This window comes from Euprymna scolopes, chromosome 11 (genome assembly GCF_053919585.1).
Source record: "Euprymna scolopes isolate OS-2025 chromosome 11, ASM5391958v1, whole genome shotgun sequence".
Taxonomy (NCBI): Eukaryota; Metazoa; Mollusca; class Cephalopoda; order Sepiida; family Sepiolidae; genus Euprymna; species Euprymna scolopes.
The window spans coordinates 23,018,645-23,042,097 of record NC_136492.1 but is presented as its reverse complement, the minus strand read 5'-3'; the positions used below and the strand labels follow the sequence as shown (position 1 = coordinate 23,042,097).

Here is a 23,453-nt window from a genome sequence, read left to right as displayed (position 1 = left end):
ACAGCTCCTTCCCAAATGTGGCAACAGTACTTCATTTTAGGACAAACCTGGCTCTTATACAGATAAGGGGTATCGGCAATGAGGTACTTACTGGAGCAGTAGAGTGGTCCAACCATTATCCCAGTGATATTGGCAACAGATTTGATGTAGGTGCTCCATTTCAGATCAGGAGTGAAGGTCAGTCCTAGAAGCTTGTGAAGACATGGGGTTTCCTCAAGATGTCTAAAAGACTCACATTGCACATCCATCATAACGTTCTCATTATTTCTCTTCATGCAACGCATGTCCTAAACCCTCACTGACCAGGTTTCACTTTCATGCACATGCCTAAGGCTCTTCTCTTGGTTGACAATAACAGAATAGCAATAACAGAAGTTCCCTGAATTTACTCTATCCATTCCTAACTCTTACAATCACATTAGCACCTTTTTCACCGGCACTCCAATGGTATCACCAAGATAACAAAATTTCTTTAAAACCTCAATAGCTTCAAAAATGCCATAAACTGTGATTTTACTGAATTATTATATAGACAATTAAAAAAAAAAAACATTTTTAAAAAAAGAAATAGTTGTACAGAGTGTTTATTTTAGGGGCAGCAACTTTAAATTGACAAATATTTTCTTTAGTTGAAGATTTGGCAACTATCAGTGATTTTCAGTTTAGCTTGGTTTGGCAACTCATGTGGTTTTAGCAAGACAGGATCACATGCCACACAGCATGCAATACAATTTACTGAAAGAAACATGTGATAAATAATTTCACATAATGGACCTGTCAACTGGCCACATTGTTCATGCAATTTAACCCCATTAGATTATTTTCTTTAAGGGTATGTAAAGTCCCATGTTTATACTGATAAACTAGACAATAAATTACTTAGAACAATCAATGCATTATTCCAGAAAATCAGACTTGTAGATTATGCCACATAAACACAAGCTGCAGAGGCTATTATATGCCTAAAATTGTATTTAAATTACAAATGCAACTTTGGAATAAACCGCATATTTGTATGATAAAAATATTTTCCTGCGATTTATTCTAATTTAAAGTTTGCCGCCTTTAAAAAAAAAAAAAGAAAACAATATATTAACACGGCAGACATAACAAATATGTTTGCATGTGGATACGACCTGTGATAGAAATGAGTAAATAAAGGCAAAACAATATCTCATTTCATGTCATCTGAGAAATGATCATTAAACAGACAATGGACACACATGGGGATAGTATTATTATTGGAATGCTGTGAATGTTACTGTCAAATGCAAAGGTTATAAAATATTTCTGTGAAGAAAAGTTAAAGCAGGTGGAGAACAAAGAGGAAAATCTAATTTGTCTCTAACAGCAAAGCCGTCATTTGTCCATGCATCAAGAATTATTGTCACATCAGGACTAATACACCAATCATTAGTCATTTTCTCTTCGACATGGTTTAGCAATGATTCTTTGATTTAACAAGTCCCACACTGTCTACCAAGTTCCAGTCCTTGTCCCATCACCGCAATGTCGTGTCCATATACTTAAGTACTTCCACAGAACATGCTCAAACATGTTGCATTTGTAATCTTCAATGTAAACACCCAACAAGCAGCAAAATTCCACCCCCTTTTAGTGTAGAGGTTCCTAGATGATGAACTCTTAGCACGTGCCCCTCTTTACCGCATATACTTCTGACTAATCTGAGAAGCAGCAAAATCCCACCCCTTCATTGAGGTCCCCAGATGCCAGAAATATTTTTACCCTCTTACCGCAAACTGCTAGACTTGGAATTTCCCTCCTTTTTTCGTGCTTCCCTAAACTGCAGTGGTTTAAATGTAAAGCAAACAAACATCTTGCGACTAAACTCCTCACAGTCTCCTGCATACATGATCCTAAATAGTCGCCCCTTGTGTCCAAATTGTAGTACACCTCGTTTGGAGTGAATAAGAGAGAAACAAAACAAAAAATGTAATCCTCCAGTGAAGAAGGCAATCAAGAAAGCAGAACATTCTTTCAAGGAAAAGAAATAAAATCAGACTCTTTTGTCAAAAAGAATTGTGGCACTATGTCAAATAGATGTTATTCATTCACACTCTTTGCCAGCAAACCCTTTTCTGAAGAGATAAGAATGTGTACTTGATTTAGAACACCAATAATCTAAACAAGATCAATTTCAAAGGCTGACAGACAAAAAGCAAAATAGAAAAAAGTAAAATAAAAAAAGCAAAATAAAAAAAGTAAAATAAAATTTCTATGATTTAACTTTGTTCACGATTCTTTAAATTTCGTGTCCTTCAAATCAGTGTTCAACCTGAATGGAATGTTGTTAATTAGACAAGCTTAAAATAACACAATAAATAATTAAAAAATGACAAAAACACGATCAATGATTCTTGTGGCCACAAAGCAGACCTGCTTTTCAGATTGTACTATAAACTGGTTGGTTGGCATCTGAACAAATGTGTTTTACTCATGGCTATCCCTATAACAGGCAGACAGATCTAACATTTTGAGTCTCCAACAGGAGGCAAGTTTTAAAATCAATCAACAGAAATCGTTTTAATTAAAACTTCATTGACATTGCTCCTAGGAAATTTCATTTTGAAAGAATTCTAACCATGGCAATGAGGATGTAAAAATTTTCCAAAAAAAAAAAAAAAAAAAAAAAAAAAAAAAAAAAAATGGACACCAAGTAACATGTTCTAAAAACAAATATTTCCGTCATAGTTCAAAATTGAGTAATTTGATTTGAACTTATCACATTGTTTTGCTATTCAACCGCCTTTTATTTCCCCAGACAGTTCTCAACTTTTAAGAACTTAATTCTTAAAGGGGCGAAATAACTATAAATAATTTTTTAATACCTACAGACATTAGTGTTTCATGCTTACATAATCACTGGTGCAGGAAGGGACGATTGCTATGGGTCGAAGGATTCGATCCCCGCCACAATTAACACCATAAGCAAAGAACGTTACTCTTATAGAAGCATTATATACATATATATGCATCTATAAGCAATTTTACTACTGGGATAGCAATTGCATATAAATAAAATACACAAAGTCTACATTTATCTAGCTCAATAGTGCAATAAATATTTCTTAAATGAGGGACAGCACTCATTGTTGCTCATTTTCAAAATGTTAGGCTTTTATTGGCATATAAGTATGTAATAGTTTATGAATTATAGTTTTGCACAACTGGGCAAGTTCATCAGCACATGAATAAACAATTTTTCAAAGCTTCCACATCCTACAAATATATATATAGTATTCAAAATTTTTCAACCTTTAAAACTATATAGCTTTTAATCGCAAATCCTTCATTGGAAAACTCCTTTGCTTGTAAGTCAATTCATCTCTTGCAATCACTATAGTTCTAAAAGCTTATGCTAGTCTTAACATTTTTGTAGAGATCATTAGTCATCTCCATCTCCATATATAATATTTTGTTTGCAGAAATTCCCCTCGAGACCAAAGTACCATAGGTTTACAACAACAGAAGCACATACAAATTTATTATGTATTAGCCACTATATTATGTAACTTTAGAACATTTTAGACACATTTAACTGTCATAAAATTCTACATTTCATCCTAGGAGCAACATCATCACAATCGCAGCATCTTTAGAGGAAGTAGTTCCTATTTTCCCCCTAAATATTAAGTCCACCTACCGCCCCCAGTCAAGACCAGGAGGAAATATATACATTCTACAAATATTGTGCTTGCACCCTTCGTAACCGGATCATAAACTCAAACATAACATAATCTTTCCATTTTACAAGTCAAATATTATTCTCTATCAAATTCAACCCATTCTCATTGGCTGAGAGCTGACAATTCAATTACTCCGGATTCTACCTCTTAATACATAAACGAACGCTCCAGAACTTCTCAAATATGGTGGCACTCTCTACAAGAGACAATCATTTTAAAAAATAAACCAAACACAAACATAATAACTGCTCATAAACAGAAAATTAAATACTGATAACCTTACACTTACCTATGTACACATTAACAATATGCCACTATCCCTCCCCCAAACAAAATCAAACCCTGAGAAAAAAAAAAAAATGTACAGGTACCATTGTTTATTTTTCAATTTCATGGCTTAGTGAACCTTAAATGATGCTATTTTTTTTTTGTTTTCTTTTACTTTGTTTTATAACTATTTTTTTATGTTTATTTTTTAACTGTAGGCGATTTAAATTACATATTTTCCTACGATTAGCTATATTTTAATCATATTACTTATCTTGTCTGCATAGGTTATCAACTATGAGAGAGAGTCAACGAGTGAGAGGGTTTGTAATATACACAGAGAGAGTGAGAATAAAAACGTGAAATTTTGTTTTTCTTCAGCATAAAAAGAAATGCAAAATAAGAGAGACAGAGAGAGTTGGGAAGAATAGAGGCAGAGAGAGAGAGTTGGGAAGAATAGAGGCAGAGAGAGAGAGTTGGGAAGAATAGAGGCAGAGAGAGAGAGTTGGGAAGAATAGAGGCAGAGAGAGAGAGAGTTGGGAAGAATAGAGGCAGAGAGAGAGAGAGTTGGGAAGAATAGAGGCAGAGAGAGAGAGTTGGGAAGAATAGAGGCAGAGAGAGAGAGTTGGGAAGAATAGAGGCAGAGAGAGAGAGTTGGGAAGAATAGAGGCAGAGAGAGAGAGTTGGGAAGAATAGAGGCAGAGAGAGAGAGTTGGGAAGAATAGAGGCAGAGAGAGAGAGTTGGGAAGAATAGAGGCAGAGAGAGAGAGTTGGGAAGAATAGAGGCAGAGAGAGAGAGTTGGGAAGAATAGAGGCAGAGAGAGAGAGTTGGGAAGAATAGAGGCAGAGAGAGAGAGTTGGGAAGAATAGAGGCAGAGAGAGAGAGAGAGTTGGGAAGAATAGAGGCAGAGAGAGAGAGAGTTGGGAAGAATAGAGGCAGAGAGAGAGAGAGTTGGGAAGAATAGAGGCAGAGAGAGAGAGAGTTGGGAAGAATAGAGGCAGAGAGAGAGAGTTGGGAAGAATAGAGGCAGAGAGAGAGAGTTGGGAAGAATAGAGGCAGAGAGAGAGAGTTGGGAAGAATAGAGGCAGAGAGAGAGAGTTGGGAAGAATAGAGGCAGAGAGAGATAGTTGGGAAGAATAGAGGCAGAGAGAGAGAGTTGGGAAGAATAGAGGCAGAGAGAGAGAGTTGGGAAGAATAGAGGCAGAGAGAGGAAATAAAAACTAGTGTAGATATTGTTCACTGTGTAATGTTCTTTTTATGTCGAAGAAAAACATTTCATGGCGTCAAACTACCTACAACAGTTATTATTTCTTTCTTTCTCGCTTTCTTTTTCTGCTGGCATCAACATTATCTACACCTGTTTTTATTTCCTTTCTCTCTCCCTCTTTCTGTATACAATCTTCTCAACTCGCCTCCTCTCTCTTGCTCGTTTTTCTCTCACTCAAATTATTTCTCTTGCATGTTTCTGTGTCCGTTTTACCATGTAGCTCACTACGATAAATTCCTATCAAAACCAAAAAAAAAAAAAAAATTAATTCCGCCTTTACTCACATATTCACAGATTGTTGAGAACAACAGCTACTCACATATTCACAGATTGTTGAGAACAACAGCTATAGATGAGTGTAAAATAACTACATAATCTTTTTTCTTTATTAAAGAACTTACTTAAAAAAAATTTTTTTTAAGTTTGGCATACAAATTCCTTCTATATATATAAAAAAAAAAAAAAGTGTCTTTTTGGTGGCCGGGTACAGCTAGTTTACTATAAAGAACTGTTTCAGGAATTTAAAAGTAAAACAGTATTTTATCTCATGATTCCCCAGCAGTACTGAATAAACATCACCTCTAAAAAGCCAAAACTTTACGGTTTTTGGATCTATTTTTTTGTTTCAGATTAACTTTTTTGCTTTGTATATATCTCTTTTTCTACTTGTTTATAAAAGGCACTGTGTTTGCATGCGAGTTTATCCCGTTATAAACCTGCTCTAAGCTGCGACCTCTCATATTAGGCCAACCTCAGACAGTTATATGTTCTTGGCAACCCTTATGGGTTGCTGAATCCTAATAAGACTCAAAGTTCACAACCAGGGTAATTCTGAGTAAAACCTTGTCAGTGTTTAGTATCCCCAAGTGCATCTCTGCTGTACAAAAGAGTGGATGATTGGTTGGTTGGTTGTTTTTGTTTTACGGCATATCAACCATTTTTCAGGTTATTTAATGCCAAATCCAGTTATTTTGAAGAAACATTTTTTTTAATAGAATATATTTGTTTCTTTCAAGTCGGTTTCTATTTAACCCATAGTTGGGACCCTAACAGGTACTACCACTCCGGGTCAAAGTGGACCTGGGAGCAATGGCAATTAAAGGATGGCTCCAGACTCCGCAAGCTGGGGCCTCACCATCGAATATAGTTTAAGGTCATATCCAGGACCAAAGAGTGGATGAATCATTGCCTGGTTTAGCAATGCCTCTAATGTACAAAAGAGTGGATTAATCTTAGTCAGTTCGGGTTTGTTGCCGTAGAATAAACTATAGATATATTTTATGTATTGGTTTTCAGTATTTATTTTAACAGTGCTCAATATGTAAGTATACTTTCTATGAACAAAGCTTCTTTCCTAGAACTGCCTGCGGAACTGTTCCGCTGCTCTACTTTCTAGCTGACTTCAAGTATAATGTAAACAAGTTCTTGTTGAACCGTCCTCTTAAATAACCAAATTCTACCAAATTTCCATTACTAATGATTACTACACTATTGTCCCAATGACTACTGCACACACATTAACCCTTATTCTCGAGTGGCCTCTTGGACTTGATAAGTGGTGACACTTCTGTAAAAAAGAGCTAAGTAGTAAAAAAATAGATTTGTGGCAATCAAAAAATTCTAAGGTGTAGTTGAGACAAGTGTGAACAAACAAGGGTGAATTTACGGGTCCACCCTCCTTTTGTCGGGGGGGGGACCAATAATACTATACAGAAAAGAATAATTATTATTTAATTATGATTATTAATCCCCTTTAAGAATACTTAAGGATGAGAACTATCTAGGAAGTATAAACTAAGAGGCTTCTGAGTTTCATCCCGTAAGAAATAATCCACATAAAATGGCGATCCCTATGGGAATGAAATGTGGAAGCTTCTGTGTAGCTTAGTTGCCATAAACATTTTCATAATTTATACACACACATATTTATATAATAAAGCTCAACGTCTGTGGGTGCCTATATACAAATAGGTTTACTAAATTGACCACATACAATGATAGAAGAGGTATGAAGGAGCAAAAATGGATATGATAGTCACCCTCTCCCACACACCAACAGAGGCAGGGCTCCACAGGGAGGAATCCTATGCATACTCACACCATTTCAAGTAGAGCTATCAAATTTGGCAGGATAACCCACGATGGGGAGAAGAAAGTTTTGACGGATTACACTACTCACCCCCACCAACAGGGTTTTCTTCCATAATATAAATCTCACCTGTCTATTTAAATGTATGTATGTATGTCTGCCTAAGACTTTCGACTCAGGCGACAGATTTTCACAAGACTGGTATCATTTTCAAGCTCAACCCTTCAGATGACAAGTATAAAAAAATGGCTAAAAACATTAATTCCTTCATTCTCAACTGGGCACTTTTCGACAGGGAGGGGGGGGTCGCTTTTTTCGCCAATATTTTTGAAAGTCATCCCCTCCTTTTTAATTGACTAGCCTTAATTTAAACTTTCGCCACTTTTGCTCTGGTGATGGACGCAATGACAAATACATCACTTTTTTTTTCACATTCTTTTCCTCCTTTGTGGTACAGGTTGTAGCCTACCTCCCTACTACTACTTTTTCTTTTTTTTTTTTTGTTCAACACACACCTCCAAACACCCAGGCAACGCCAGCCACCCAAGCTAGTACTCTCATAAATCAGAGTCTATTTTTTAAAGATATTTTTAACCTAGTCAAGAACGGGTATTTCTGCTTTATTTATATATATATATATATATATATATATATATATATATATATATATAATTAGATAGATATATTGAATTTAACTGATTTCTAAAGACTTGAAAATACCTTTCACCACCTTAAACTATGAAATATGGTCAGGCATATTTAACCAACTCCTTTTTAGAAAGTGATAAATCAGAGTATTCCTTATAATAAATCCTTTTAGCATAAAATAAAGGATACAAATTTACTGCATTGCCATTGGTCAACTGGAGTCAGGTGATCAAATAAAAAAAGAAAGAAAAAATGGACTTGATTGCTGATGATGTAACAACTACCAAAGCAACTCCTGCCTTTTTTATTGTTTTTGTAGTGAACAGTCAGTCACCTCAACTACCATTGTTATAAACAGAAAAAATACAATTGGATGAAAAGTTGTGTATGATGGGACAGGTTAATAGTGAGGCCATTGATAGCAACACAAACGTTTTAGTACAGACAAGACGGCAGAGTACAAGTCGGGTGCAAATGACCTTGAATGGATATAACTGCCTTTATCGGCTAATAATACATCATTGCATTTATGAAATTTACCACACGAGAAGTTAGAAGACAAAGGCTATTGTTTAGTGGTCATTTTATTTTCAGAAGCAAATATTTGATCCTCTGCTCTATAATAAATGGCACTGTGTATTTATTTGTAAATTTATATCCGTCCTGTCACACACATACAAAAAACGCCTCAGGGAGAATGCAAATATCTTATTTCCTATTTGCCTACATTTGTATATATAGTGTCCTGGCAGACCAGCTTCAATTTTGTTGCTTTGGAATGAATTTTGCTTATGTTTGTTTTTTTTTGCTTGGTTGTCTCCCCTGTGGCCTTGCCAGGCCACTAATATCGCTTTAGGTTATCAGAAATGGCTTGCATTAGTTTAGTTCCTAATTATCCTATTGAAAGATGTACAACGAAAAGTAAATAGCAAGTCAACTAAAATGAATTTGCAAAATAGTTTCTCCCACTCTAAATAAAAAGTCAGTGTTTTTATTTATTTAGAAATGATAATTTAGATATGAAAAATTAAATGGTGTGATTTTATAAAGACATTAGCGTGAACACTGGTGAAGCATAATTGTTTTTGATGAGGATGCACATTAGCAGAATAATACAGAGACAAAATGAAAATATGTGTTCACCTGCCATACACTCACCTTTAAACGAAATTGTCGGGTTTTCTGATACTAGGACCGTAGTGAAATATTAGTCTGTTGTTTGAAGAGTCTTACACACACACACACGTTGCAATATATATATATATATATATATATATATATATATATATATATATATATATATATATTATAGGGGGAATTAGACCTAGAGTCTGAGGAGCAAAGTTTATTTTAATGAATTAATCCTTTAAAAGAACAGTGCTCATAGTACTGCAGATATATAATAAGCTCAATAGGTATATTTATCCTAGAGCCATATTAATATTGTCAAAGATTGTGTTTTTGAATAAAGTCTCTTCATCAGCAAAAGGAAGGTGAACGGAGAGTTTAAGACACCAAAATAAAACTAGCATTTTTGTAGTAAGTAAAGTGGATAGTCCTTATTGAGTTGCATTAGAAAATTCGTTTTAAATTTTGTTAGTACATAAGTAGTCATGTTGTATTTTGGCCTGATGAGAAGACCATATTCAAAAATACAGTCTTTGTCAATTATTGTCAATGTTTGTTGTCAATTTTAATAAAATGAATATCGTTTCCGAAAGGATCGTACACTTAATTTGTTTTTGTTTGTTCATCCTTTTGAAACTGATTTATAATATACAATTATTAATCTTTATACTAAATGAATATAATACTATATATAAAACAATTATTATTTAATTATGATCATTAATCCCCTTTAAGAATACTTCAGGATGGGAACTGTCTAGGAAGTATAAACTAAGAGGCAGTCAACTAGCATTTATGCAACATTCATGATTTCCGTCGTTCAAACACTCTGGATTGTCTAATGTCTGCACTCGAATTGAGCATTTATTAATTTCTTTCATTCTCATGGCAATTGTTTGGTGGCTTGGAGGTAGAGGCTTAGCAAATGGAGTCAAAGATGGCTTTGTGGCTGGGTTCAAATCTCCCGACTGATAAGAAATGTCATCCTACACAAAAATTCTCTGCATATTTAAATCTTGCATGAAACTCGTTTCAATGCTGCACATTTGGAGTTTATATGAACCCATTAGGTCCTACTGGCCTATGAATAGGACACCAAATAATTTTTACAACTATAGGATCATAAAACTCGCATTACACATCCATCGTATCATTCTTATTGCTCCATGCAACGCATCTCCTCAACCAACAAAAAACATTTTCATTTAGAAAACAAGTTGATTTGAAAACCCATATCTAGTAATAATAGACATGCAACCCAAACCAACCTCGAATCACATTTCTTCATTTTCCTTTGAAAAACGCAATTACCTTGAAACGTTATCTGTTTAAAAGATGGTTTATCTTAATGATTTTTTTTTTTTTTTTACACAGTGATCACCACTTATCAAGGCCCGGAAGCCACTCAGGAATAAGGGTTATTGCAAGTACATTACGTTAGTGTGGAGATTTGATGAAGTGTTTACTTAAGGGGGCGGTTCATTAGGAATTTGTTAACGTTGGACTTTAAGAAATCCAAGTTGTAGTCCAGTGGGAAGCAAGCAGACGGAACAGAGTTCCACAGGCGTGCAGTTCTAAGAAAGAAGCTTTGTTCATGGAATCCGCGTTTTGATTTAGGCACAGATATAGAGTGGGGGAAATTTTTCACAGTGGATTCAGCTAGACGAGTGTTTTTCGTGAAAGATTGGCGAGGGGGGGGGGACCAGAGATTGGAGTTGAGATGAGCACTTGCCATGGAAATAACGATAAAACAAGGATAGGCTTGCAACATCTCTTCTGTGGGAGAGAGGTTGCAGGGTAGAGAAAAGGGCATCCCCAACTAAGCCGTGAAGTCTATTTTGTACTCTGTCAAGGCAGGATAGGCTGTTTTTAGCAGCTCCTACCCAGATATGGCAACAGTATTCCATCGTATCTTATTTCCGGTTGCTGCTTTTTTTTTTACATAGGCATCACCACTTATCAAGGCCCAGAGACCACTCAAGGATAAGGGTTAAGAGTATACAGTAGTCAATTGAACAATATAGTAATCGTTAGTAATGGACATTCGGTAAATTTGTTAACTTAAGTGGGACGGCTCATAAAGAACTTGTTTATGTTGGACTTGAAGACAATCAGATTATAGTCAGCTGGAAAGCAGGAAAATGAAAGACAGTTCCACGGGTGTGAAGTTCTAGGTGCTGCTTCGTTTTTAATTGAATTTTTTTAGTATCTTTTGTTTATTAAATTGTTAGGTGAAAGTACAGAATAGTTTTCAAAAAGCCATACCAATGTTAAGAATGTTTTTTCTAAATAATGTCATTTAGAAAAGCCATTCTTACCAAGGGAAGGGGCAATCGAAAGTGAAGACATGAATTGTAAATATAATCCAGCGATGTAAAAAAAAAAAAAAAAAAAAAACATGGTTCCAATGTCCTATAAATAAGACACCAAATAATTTCTTTTTAAAAATCTATAATTGGTACTTGTGCATTTTTGCCACCGTGCTGAAATAATATTTTGAAAGCTATTCTTAACATGGGGAAGGTGTTTTGTAACTATTCTGTGCTTCCACCTAACAATTTAATAAAACAAAGATATTGTGAAGCTTAAGTTTAACCGGAAAAAAATATTTCAAAAAAGCATGGTGGCAAATGTGCACAAGTACCCTATAATCTGATACATAAAAGGCTATAATGCCTGTGTATTTTCAAACTATCTCTTCCGAAACTAAAAGTTGAAGGCTGGTGTTAGGGGCCTCAAATGATTGGTTTTATTTTTAAAGGACCGTTCTTTTATGGGTCTTCAGCCGGTTAAAATAGTTTTTAAGAGGTCAAAAAGGGGTCAAAATTAAAAAAATCGTTATAAAATTTCGTACATTCATCTTAGTTTATTTTTTATCAGTTCATATGCATGTCATATGGTACAGTGGTAACGTTACCAGCTTTGAATGCTACAGTTTTGCTTTTGGTTTCAAGTCTAGCTGATTTCACCCACATACTTTTTTTTATTACTTCTGAAATTACGATTCTATAATAATGTATACAAAATCTATACAAATTAAAATACCATATTTAAACACATTTTACGACCGGGCAAAGCTAGGCTTACCCCCCCCCCCCGCTAGTATAATATATTATAGTACTGATTACTGCATAATTACTCTGAATAAAGGATAAAATTCATCTATATTCATTAACTTCTCTCTGAAAGTTGTTGCAATCATCTTAAAAATTCTTGTGAATCTTTGATAATGCATGAACTTATATAAACGAGTCTTGCAATAGTAAGCTATTAACTTATTGTCAAAAGTTTACTGTAACTATGTGTGAACTGTTTTGCTTCTTACAATAATGTGTAAATTCTATCTGGCTTCTTGATTTCTATAATATATATATACTTAGTGTCGTATTTATAGGACAGCCAGTATTTTGCTTTCTAAACAAAACCTTTTTTCCTTTCAATTTGTATATTCTAACCCAATTTTAATCATTACAGTTTTAACTCAGTAGTAAAAAAAAAAAAAAATTTTTTAAATTAGATAACCTTGGGCTTAATGGATTAATTAACATTTCCATCTAATTCTGAATTAATGCGTTGTTACAGCTACTAACACAACTATTTTTCTTAAAATATTAAACTATGTAAGCATAATTAAAAAGAAAAAGGATTTAATTATTATTATCATTATTATTACTTACCACAATGACCCGCCCGCTTGCCAAAGTGACATGGAAGAGTATGACCAAGTTAAGCAGAGCATAGATGTATAACGCTGTGATGTGGCTGGGTATTTGCACCTCCCACATATTGATCAGCACGTTCACAGTTATCTGAAAAATAAAAGAAAAGATTTTAATAAAAATGATCAGCAATTTAATTAACAAAAAGAATTGTAATCAATTAGCCAAAAATTAAAAGTCTGACCAATTGCACTAACCTCCCACTTCTACTAAACCTGAAATTCACAACCAAGCTGCAGCAAAAGTAGCAAGTTCGTATGGGTCATTTAATGCCAAACTTGGCCATAATTAATATATTAATGGCTTTTGTCTCAAAGAAGCACTCTGCTTTCAACAAGCTTTTGAGACTGATCTTTACCTCGAACCTGAAGTGAAAGATTTACATCAAATCTGTTGGCAAGGTCGCTGGAAAAATGGTTGTATCATTCTACCGCTCCAGAAGGTATCTCACTTCCAATGCAATCCTTTACATGTATAAGAACCAAATATGTCCAAAAATGAAGTATTACTGAGGAGGAACCACTTGAAGCACCTATTCTGCCTTGACAGAGTCCAAAACCGGCTTTGAAACCGAGTAGACAATGCCATTTTCTCCACCCAGCAACCTCTTTCATACAGAAGAGACATTGTGAGCCCGTCTCTTCTGCTCTACCGTTATTTTTTACAATAATTGCTTGTCTGAGCTTTATTCATTGCCCTTCCCTACCCACCAAACTTTCACAAAAAGCACTTGCCAAGCTAAAACCATACCATCAAGTTCCTCTACTCTCTATCAGTACCTAAATCTAAACGCAAATTTCATAAACAAAGCTTGTTTCCTAGAACTGTCCACCTGTGGAACTGCTCCACTGGCCTGCTTCCCAGCTGACTACAACAGTCATCTTTAAGTTGAATGTGAACAAGTTCTTGTAATCCTATCCCCTTAAATAGTCCAATTCTGCCCAATTCGCACCAAAAACGATCACTTAGCTGTTGTCTCATTGACCACTTTACACTCATTTACGTTTATCCTCAGGTGGCCTCTAGGCCTTGATAAGTAGTAATTCCCTTATAAAAAAAAAAAAGAAGCACTTTTAGCATTGTCAATTGGAAGTTAAATGTTATTAATGTTTCGGAGCAACCTTTCTACTATATCCTATATTACATAACTGTTGCTCTTAGAAATTTAAATACTTTATTTGGGTCAACCTTGTTGAAAATCTCTTTTAGGTTATTACAATATTTTGGAAAAAAAAAAAAAAAAACTTAAAATATTGAATATTTTTCTGTTTGATAAAAAGTTAAATGTTTTTTTTACACCCTTATTTTCTTGTAAACTATACTGCACGATTGACCAATTTTATTATCAAGTTATAAGAAACAAACGAATGACCTTTCAACTTTTCGTATTATGATCATATAGTAATCAAGTGTTGGATGGTCTTCATTCTCATATTACCAAAATGAAGTAATTCTTTGAGAGAGAGAGAAAAAAAAATCGATTCCTTTTCTCCAAATTACATTGGGAATATTTTCCTTGTGTGTGTGTGTGTGTGTGTGCATTCTCTTTTGATCTTTTTCATTGGATTCTACTAACGTCCTTATTGGCCCGGAATCTCATTTTCTTTTTCTCAAAGATTCTCATTTATGAATTCCGACATTATTTTCGCACTATTCAAAAAACATAAAAAAACATCAGATTTTATCAAAATAGAAATTGCTTTCTTTTTACATCATAGAAATCTATCCATATAAAGTCAGGTACGTTCGCATACTTGTATGCGCAGGATTCACTCCTAAACTAACTAAACGAGCATTCTGAATTTTGGAATAAAGCTGTTAAGCATAAAGAATCCAAATGTTGGCTAAAAATAGAACTCACATCCTTCAGTAATACATGCAACTAACATGTATCCAGCATTGAAGTCATTTTAGTTTTTAATTTTTATTAATACTTTCTTAATCAAAATATTAATTTACTTGCCCATACGACCAGTGTCCTAAAAAAAAAAAACATCATTGTAAACATTAATTAATGAGAAATAAATTACCTTCCTTTATAGTCGCTCTTTATCAGTTTAAAATCATTAAAACCATTTCCTCTCCGAAATCCCCCCCCCCCAATAAAATAAAAACATGGCTGTGTTTACGGTTTCAAACTGGCTATTTTATTTCATAATTAAAAAAAAAAAAGGCATGTTGCGGACACTTTTTTTTTTATTATAGTTTTTAAAATTAAAAAAAAAATGTGCAAGTGATTTGACATCAGTTCCTTTATAATTTATATAAAAAATTATTCAGGAAAAAAAATGTGTGAAGTGTTAAATTTTCATTGAAAAAAAAATCTATTTTTTTAAATTAATTCTTTTTAGCTTTAAAAGGTTGAAAAGAACTTGCTAAAAAAATTGTTTTAAATTTGTTGTTTTATTTTATTTTTTATTCATTATGTGTTTTAAAAATTTTCAACTAACTGGGTATTTCCACGGTTCTGCTAGATTTATTAATATATGAGCAGGCTGCCCAGCATTACCCAACCGTAAGATATGCATAAATATTATATTTTAATTCATGCAGATTACGTATTTATTATTAAAAAGACAATTCTCTATCAATTATATCGAACCTATTATTTAGTAGGAAGATCAAATTATATATATATATAACTTTAGTGCCATTAGCAAAAATCGAAACCAAAACATACAACTCTCCACCCTCAATCCTCAGCCCATGCACATATATAAAAATTCACCTGTCATCCCTTTTTAAAAGATGGAATCGCCCGATAGTCGAAGACAAGATTCAAGCAAAGGTGCAAGGTCCACAGAGTTTTATAATTATATAGATTAAAGTATTTAATTCTTGATGTAATCCAATTTACCAAATTTCCACTACTAACGATTGTTATAACTTGTTCCCTTTGACAACTGTACACTCATTAACATTTTCCTCGAGTGGCCTCCAAACCTTGATAAGTGGGGACGCCTTTATACTCCTAAAATCACTTAATTGTCTAAAAAAGAATTTTTTTTTTTTTTTTTTAGACAAGTGATTTTTAAATCGGAATTTGTAATTGTATCAGAATCAGGGGAAAAATATGGAAATCGTCCCATCACTGCGATGTAAATATATTCTGATTGATACTAGTGTGATACATTTCTGATAATCAGCAAAACATTTTATCATTTCTATCTTTATAAGGTTAGGTATATGCATACGTTTATTTATTTCTAAGTACAGGATTCTCTCCTAAACTAATTAACCGATCATAAATTTTGCCCCCCCCCCCAACAAATGTACTATTCATCAATTCTCAACTCATGGGAACTGTGTAATATCTGTTCTGTTGTTATGATCCCATCCTTCCAGGCATTACTTCTTCCTTTTCTAGGGAAGGGGGATTATATTAGTATAGTACTTCAGCACAAAAATCACTTGTCTAACTAAAACCACTATAAAAAAATTCCCCCACCCTCCACCATTGCTTAAACCTAAATGTGGATTCCATGAACAAAGCTTTTTTCCTGGAACTGCTTGCCTGTGAAACTGTTCTGTTGGTCTGCTTTCCAGCTGACTACAATATTGCAGCCTTCAAGTCTAACATAAACAAATTTTTATTGAACTGTCCTCTGAAATAATCTAATTATACCACATTTCCACTACTAACAATTACTACGCTATTGGCCCAATGACTCAGTGCACACATCGACCCCTATTCTCGAGTGGCCTCCAAGCCTTGATATGTGACCTCTTTGTTAAAAAAAAATTAAAAAAAAAAAAAATCTATAATTGACTCCTAAATTAATTAACTCTTCACTATCAATTTTAGAACATAGCTGCCAGGCCTAACAAGTCTAAATGAGAACTACATTTAATGTAGGTTCATAAAAAGGGGATTTTAAAAAATGGGGGAGTGGACAGCCTTCATGAAAATTCAAACAACTCGAATTTTGTGTAATTTTAACACCAGGTATTAAATGTTAATAAATATTCCATAAATTTCACTTTCTTTGGAGGATTTTTGCAAAGCATATATTGAGTAAAACATTGAATTTGAAAATTCAAATATTTCAGATTTGCATTAAATTTTTTTTCTATTCATTTTTACCCTAAACAAGGCATATTGTCACTGCGAATGTAAGGGGCTACGAGTTGTGATTGTGCGTCACAGGAAACTTTGGGGAGTCGAGCCGCGAGATGTCTATTCACATTACATTTAAACTTTTGCAAGCGAGTATAGTCAGGAAAGCAGGAAACAGGGAGGGAAATCTGAAGTCTAGCAGTCCCAGGGAAGAAACTATTAGAATAACATTGATGGAGTTGAGAACTTTCTCATGAGAGCACAGTTACGATGGGATGGTCATATTGTACGGATGCAAGATGATAGAATTCCAAAGATTCATGTACAGTCAGCTTGAAGGTGGTCAACGGAATGTTGGCCGACCATCGCTCAAGTTTAAGGATAATCTGCAAAGTAATTTTGCAGCTGCATATATTGCGCACGCTGATTTTGAGAATACTGCCTCAGACCGTAAGGCTTGGAGGAATGCAATTCACACTGGAATCAAGAATTTTTCTGCATCCAACATCGAGAAACAAGAGAAAGGAATAGATCTTCAGAAGGTGTCAGAGCAACACGTGCTCTTTGCTCACAATAATTTATATAAAAAATTATTCAGAAAATAAAACAAAAAAAACTGTTGAATTTTCATTGAAAAAAATCTAAATTTTTTCAAATCAAATCTGTGGTTTTTGTTCCATTTCATTAGCGGGTCTTAAATGTCATTAGATTCAAACACAAGGCTCATTAAATGGTCGTCTGAACCTCATATGTAGAAATCGATGTGAGAGTCATAATACACACACAAATAATTACACATTACATCTGAGTTTTACCCCCATAAAATAAATAAAGGGCTTCGTTTGAAATTTTGTCCTAATTCATGAGTTTGACATATACACCTGAAGAAGGTCAGAGGTTACATTGACTGAAACGTTGTGAAAATGACACTCAAGATGAGAATAGTAGTCCGAAGAATCCCAATAATATGTATAAATACATATTGTTCTTTATGTAATTATAGAAAGGAGGATATATATATATATATATATATATATATATATATGTATATAATTATAGAGAGGAGGATAAGATATATTTATGGCAATTAAGTTGTTCAAAGGCTCCCACGTTTCATCCCTGTAGGGAATCGTCAGACTAATGAATGTGTGCACGTATACACACACACACACACACATTAGTCTGCCGATAAATATATATATATTTGCCATAAATATATCTTAATAACTTACTATCTAGTTTTATTCCTATATTGAGCACTGTTGAAGTAAATACTGAAAATAGATACATAAAATAGCACTCCTTAAAATATTTTATTCTGCACCTAACTAATGATAATATCTCAAAAGAGAATTTTATGATAACTTATTTACTATAAAATATTTACAGATATTAACCTACTTCTAGGATTAACCTTGACCAACAAAAGACCTATCCTTGAGCTTCTAGGACACACTTGTAAATTTTTAAGTCATTCTCAGAAGAAAAATAATATCAATAGCATTGAAAACCACAGGACGTATTCTTGCATGTGCGCACGGCGGGGATGGGAAGGGAGTGGCAAGATGGTGCAGCTTGTACATCTGCAGGTCATAATAGACTTTGCGCACAACAAGCACTGAGCTGTGCAAAGTCAATACTGTTTATGGTCGATACGGAACCCCTTCCAATATTGCTTCCTCTTCACACACGGCTATCGTTTCGGAGTAGACGTGCGTGATTAGCATCAATAAGCAACGGACCAAATTAAGTGAATGTGTGTATAAACAAGCCGATATAAAATGAAGCTTTACAAAATATCTTGATGCTCATGATTTAATGACATTTCCAAATTGTTAGGTTTATAGCAAGAATTTTATATACCTACCTGGCATTGCCCGGATGATTTTTAATTTCAATTTTTTAAATTTTTTTATTGTTGTTTTTGTAAGTTAAATTATTATTATTATATCATTGGATATGTATTTTTAATCACATTCACCCCTAATAAAGCCACTTGCATCTAAGTGGCTACTATCTGGGACGATGCTCAGGAAAGACAAACAAGATGTTGGTTTACATTACATTTAAACTTCTGCATATCAGTTCAGTCAGGGTAGTAGGCAGCAGGAACGGAATTACAAATTTTAGCTGTTTGAGGGAAGAAACTTTCTGGAATTTAGGGACCTTGACGATGGATGAAGATTTAATAATCCAAAAGAGGTTGATAAATCATTAAGATAAACAAAACGAAAATGTAATGATGACGTCCCATAAATTTGAGGTAAACTTACGATCAAGTCCAAACAAGTTACATGAAGAAATCAACGAGTTTGAAAGAGAATTCTTTTTTTTTTTTTTTTGGCTTTGCATAACATGATTGAGTTTTGTAAAGAGAAAGCGAAATAAAAAGCATCAATGTTTGGTACATTTTGTGTCGGTAGACCGATATCTTCAAACAGCCTGATCTGGTAGCATCAGATTATATCATCTGAAATCTTTATGAAAGAATTATTAATAATGAATAATATACTACACATTGGTTGCTTTGATTTATCAATCCTAAAAAAGTATTTTCAACCTACCAACAAATTCTTACCATATCTATCCTTTTATTATAATCTTGATGCAGCAAAAAAAATTTTACCAAAAGTCATAGAAAGCTGTCATCTTTATATCTTTTCTTCCCTGCAACCTTTTTCCTTAGAAAAGAGATGTTGCGAGCATGTCTCTGCTCTATTGTTATTTTCATGGCAACTGCTCGTCTATGGTACCCCCTTGCCAAACTTTCACAAAAAAAAAAACAAAAAAAACACTTGACTAGCTATAACCATTATCAACAATCTCCCCCACTTTCTATCTGTGCCTAAATCTAAATGCAGATTCCATGAACAAAGATTCTTTCCTAGAACTGCTCGCCTGTGAAACATTCTGCTGGCCTGCTTCCCGGCCGATTACAATATGGTAATGCTCTTGTCCACTTTAAATAACCCAATCTACACCATAAACGATATCTAAACTATTATATGCTCTTACAAACAGACTAGAATCCTTATTCTAATTTTGATCAAATCCATTAAAAGACATCGATTTTAAAGATGCCTCAAATTAAAGGCTTAAGGGATCAGAAGAAGAAGTTAATATTCATGCAATTTTGCATAATTGTTAGCAAATGACTATGGATCAAATTCAATGAGAATCTGAAATATTTTAATTGATAAGTGGTGACTTCATTTAAAAAAAAAAAAAAAAAAAAAAAAACTTAGCAAACAATGAAAGATGTAAAACAAGCAATTATGAAAAAAAAAACTAGAGTAATAAAGGAGTGTTATGTTATGCCAAGGAGTGTGAAGTAAATAATACATCCAAGTTGTGTAGGACAAAAATGTATAAAGTCAGGAAAAATCTGAAATGACACCCTGATAATTTCAGGAATATTACTTTTCTTAAAGATCAAGTTTCTAAGTGTGCAAAAATATATGTGCGTGCAAAATATAAACTTGTGAGTAATTAAGAGTTGGGGAATTTGGTAAATATTGCATCCTTTTAAATACTATGAAAGACTGCACAGTTTTAATAATAATCACATGACTTACATCAACATTGCTTTAATCAAAATTGATCTGATGGCTTTTTTTTAAAGCCAAATTACATAAAACAATGAAATAAACTTATTAAAAATATTCATATAGTAAAATTAAAAAATCTTTTTTCCAGTGATATTCAATGATCACTTAGTATGTTTTCTCTCTCTCTCTCTCTCTCTCTCTCTCTCTCTATACATATATATATATATATTTCTAAATTCAAAATGTTGTTATGGAAACATAAGGTATTTACAGCTTCAGGCAAAAGTATGTTGATCCTGATGGTGCTTATTTCAATCAATAAATTTTTATGTTCATCTAAATTTAAAAGTTAACAACTTTTCATCTAAATTTAAAAGTTAACTGCAAGAACTTTGTCAACCTGATAGATATAAAGTTAGGTATATATAGATGTTTACATATATTTGTATGAAAAGGATCCAGACTAATTAACCGATCATTATGAATTTTGGAAAACACCTGCTAATCATAAGGGTAGTTAATGAGGGATATACTTAGTTTTAGTTTCATGTGAAAAGAAAGGGAAGAAGGTGCACATTTTCTTTACAATTCAGATACTTCTGATTTTGTGAAAATTTACAAATAGGTGTGGAAACTCAATATTTCCTAAATTTCAGCTTAGCTTGATGTTGGTTGTTGGTTGTTTTACGGCATATCAACCCTTCTCAGGTTATTTAATGCCAAATCCAGTGATTTTGAAGAAAAAGTGTTTAATAGAATATATTTGGGTTTTTTTTCTTCAAGTCAGTTTCTATTCAACCCATAGTTGGGACCCTAACAGGTACTACCACTCCGGATCAAAGTGCACCTGGGAGCAATGGCAATTAAGGGGTGGCTTCACACTCCCCAAAGCCCACAAGCTGGGGGCTCACCATTGGATATAGTTTAAGGTCATATCCAGTACCCTCAGCTTAGTATTTTAAAGGGTTTTAGGGAGTAATAATATGGGCACAACCTACCATTTTAAAATCAAAATATTTCAGATCCACAGTGAATGTGATTATGGTCATTATATTTTAATTAAACATGATTGCCTGAATTTCAATTTCTTCTTTAGTGTCCTAAACTTAAACCTTAAATATCTTCTAGAATCACAATCATGTAATCGATTTTAATCAAAATTATAATAAGGATTCTAGATCTTGACATTTCGTTGCATTATATCTTGAATTTGATCTGCATAAGGAGACATTAAATTGATGCAACCTACTTCTGGCAATTAATATTCCCCATCCATGAACAGGTATTCTACTCGTGTGTGTGTATATATTAAATGAAAGATGAGGAATAAAACTTATAACTTTATTATATCATTAGAACAATAAGGAAAAGTAAAGGGGAACATTAGGAAAAAAACCTCTTCAGGCCATGGTATTTCAAAGCTAAATGCTTCTCATCAGAAGAGGAAACGGGTCAGAATTATAAAATGCAAATATAGAAAAAAGTGACTTCGTAATATTTAGATGTAAAATGAGAATCAAATGAATAAGATAATATGGTAAAAAATAAAAGTAGGTACAACATAAAAGGGTAAATCGGAAGGATAGTATATATGTAAGTAATAGTAAAAAGAAAAAAAATATGGGCTACTATAAAATAATGGTGATCATTAAGAAGAGAGAGAGAGACAAAGAGTGAAGGAGACAGAGAGAGAGTGACAGCGAGTGAGAGTGGCAGAGAGTGAGAGAGAGTGTGACAGAGGGAGAAAGAGCGAGAATGACTAAGAAAGACAGAGAATGACAGGGAATGACAGAGAAATAGAGAGAATGACAGAGAAAGAGAAAGAGAAAGACAGAGAAAGAGAGAGAGAATGACAGAGAAAGAGAGAGAGAATGACAGAGAAAGAGAGAGAGAATGACAGAGAAAGAGAGAGAGAGAGAATGACAGAGAAAGAGAGAGAGAGAGAGAATGACAGAGAAAGAGAGAGAGAGAGAGAATGACAGAGAAAGAGAGAGAGAGAGAGAATGACAGAGAAAGAGAGAGAGAGAGAGAATGACAGAGAAAGAGAGAGAGAGAGAGAATGACAGAGAAAGAGAGAGAGAGAGAGAATGACAGAGAAAGAGAGAGAGAGAGAGAATGACAGAGAAAGAGAGAGAGAGAGAGAATGACAGAGAAAGAGAGAGAGAGAGAGAGAATGACAGAGAGAAGAGAGAAGAGAGAGAGAATGACAGAGAAAGAGAGAGAATGACAGAGAAAGAGAGAGAATGACAGAGAAGAGAGAGAATGACAGAGAGAGAGAGAGAAATGACAGAGAGAGAGACAGAGAGAGAGAGAGAATGACAGAGAAATGAGAGAGAGAGAGAGAGAAAGAGAGAGAGAGAGAGAGAATGACAGAGAAAGAGAGAGAGAGAGAGAATGACAGAGAAAGAGAGAGAGAGAGAATGACAGAGAAAGAGAGAGAGAGAGAGAATGACAGAGAAAGAGAGAGAGAGAGAGAGAGAATGACAGAGAAAGAGAGAGAGAGAGAGAATGACAGAGAAAGAGAGAGAGAGAGAGAGAATGACAGAGAAAGAGAAGAGAGAGAGAGAAGAGAGACAGAGAAAGAGAGAGAGAGAGAGAGAATGAAGAGAGAGAAGAGAGAGAATGACAGAGAAAGAGAGAGAGAGAGAGAATGAAGAGAAGAGAAGAGAGAGAAGAGAGAGAATGACAGAGAAAGAGAAGAGAGAATGACAGAGAAAGAGAGAGAGAGAGAGAGAGAGACAGAGAGAGAGAGAGAGAATGACAGAGAGAAGAGAGAGAGAGAGAATGACAGAGAAAGAGAGAGAGAGAGAGAGAATGACAGAGAAAGAGAGAGAGAGAGAATGACAGAGAAAGAGAGAGAGAGAGAGAATGACAGAGAAAGAGAGAGAGAGAGAATGACAGAGAAAGAGAGAGAGAGAGAATGAAAGAGAAAGAGAGAGAGAGAGAGAGAATGAGAGAGAGAAAGAACAGAGAAAGAGAGAGAGAGAATGACAGAGAAAGAGAGAGAGAGAGGAGATATGAA

At 34.2% G+C, this 23,453-nt stretch overlaps 1 protein-coding gene across 4 annotated transcripts in view; it reads right to left on the bottom strand.

The window, feature by feature from the left end:
* The window catches only part of LOC145287807 (E3 ubiquitin-protein ligase RNF13-like), a 287,508-nt gene that overhangs the window by 137,653 nt on the left and 126,402 nt on the right, over positions 1-23,453 (bottom strand). For all 4 annotated transcript variants that reach the window (XM_080135655.1, XM_080135654.1, XM_080135652.1 and 1 more), the window contains one exon: positions 12,785-12,916. In XM_080135655.1, the coding sequence (XP_079991781.1) occupies positions 12,785-12,892 (108 nt within the window). In that variant the 5' untranslated portion in view covers positions 12,893-12,916. The remainder of the gene's footprint in view (positions 1-12,784; positions 12,917-23,453) is intronic.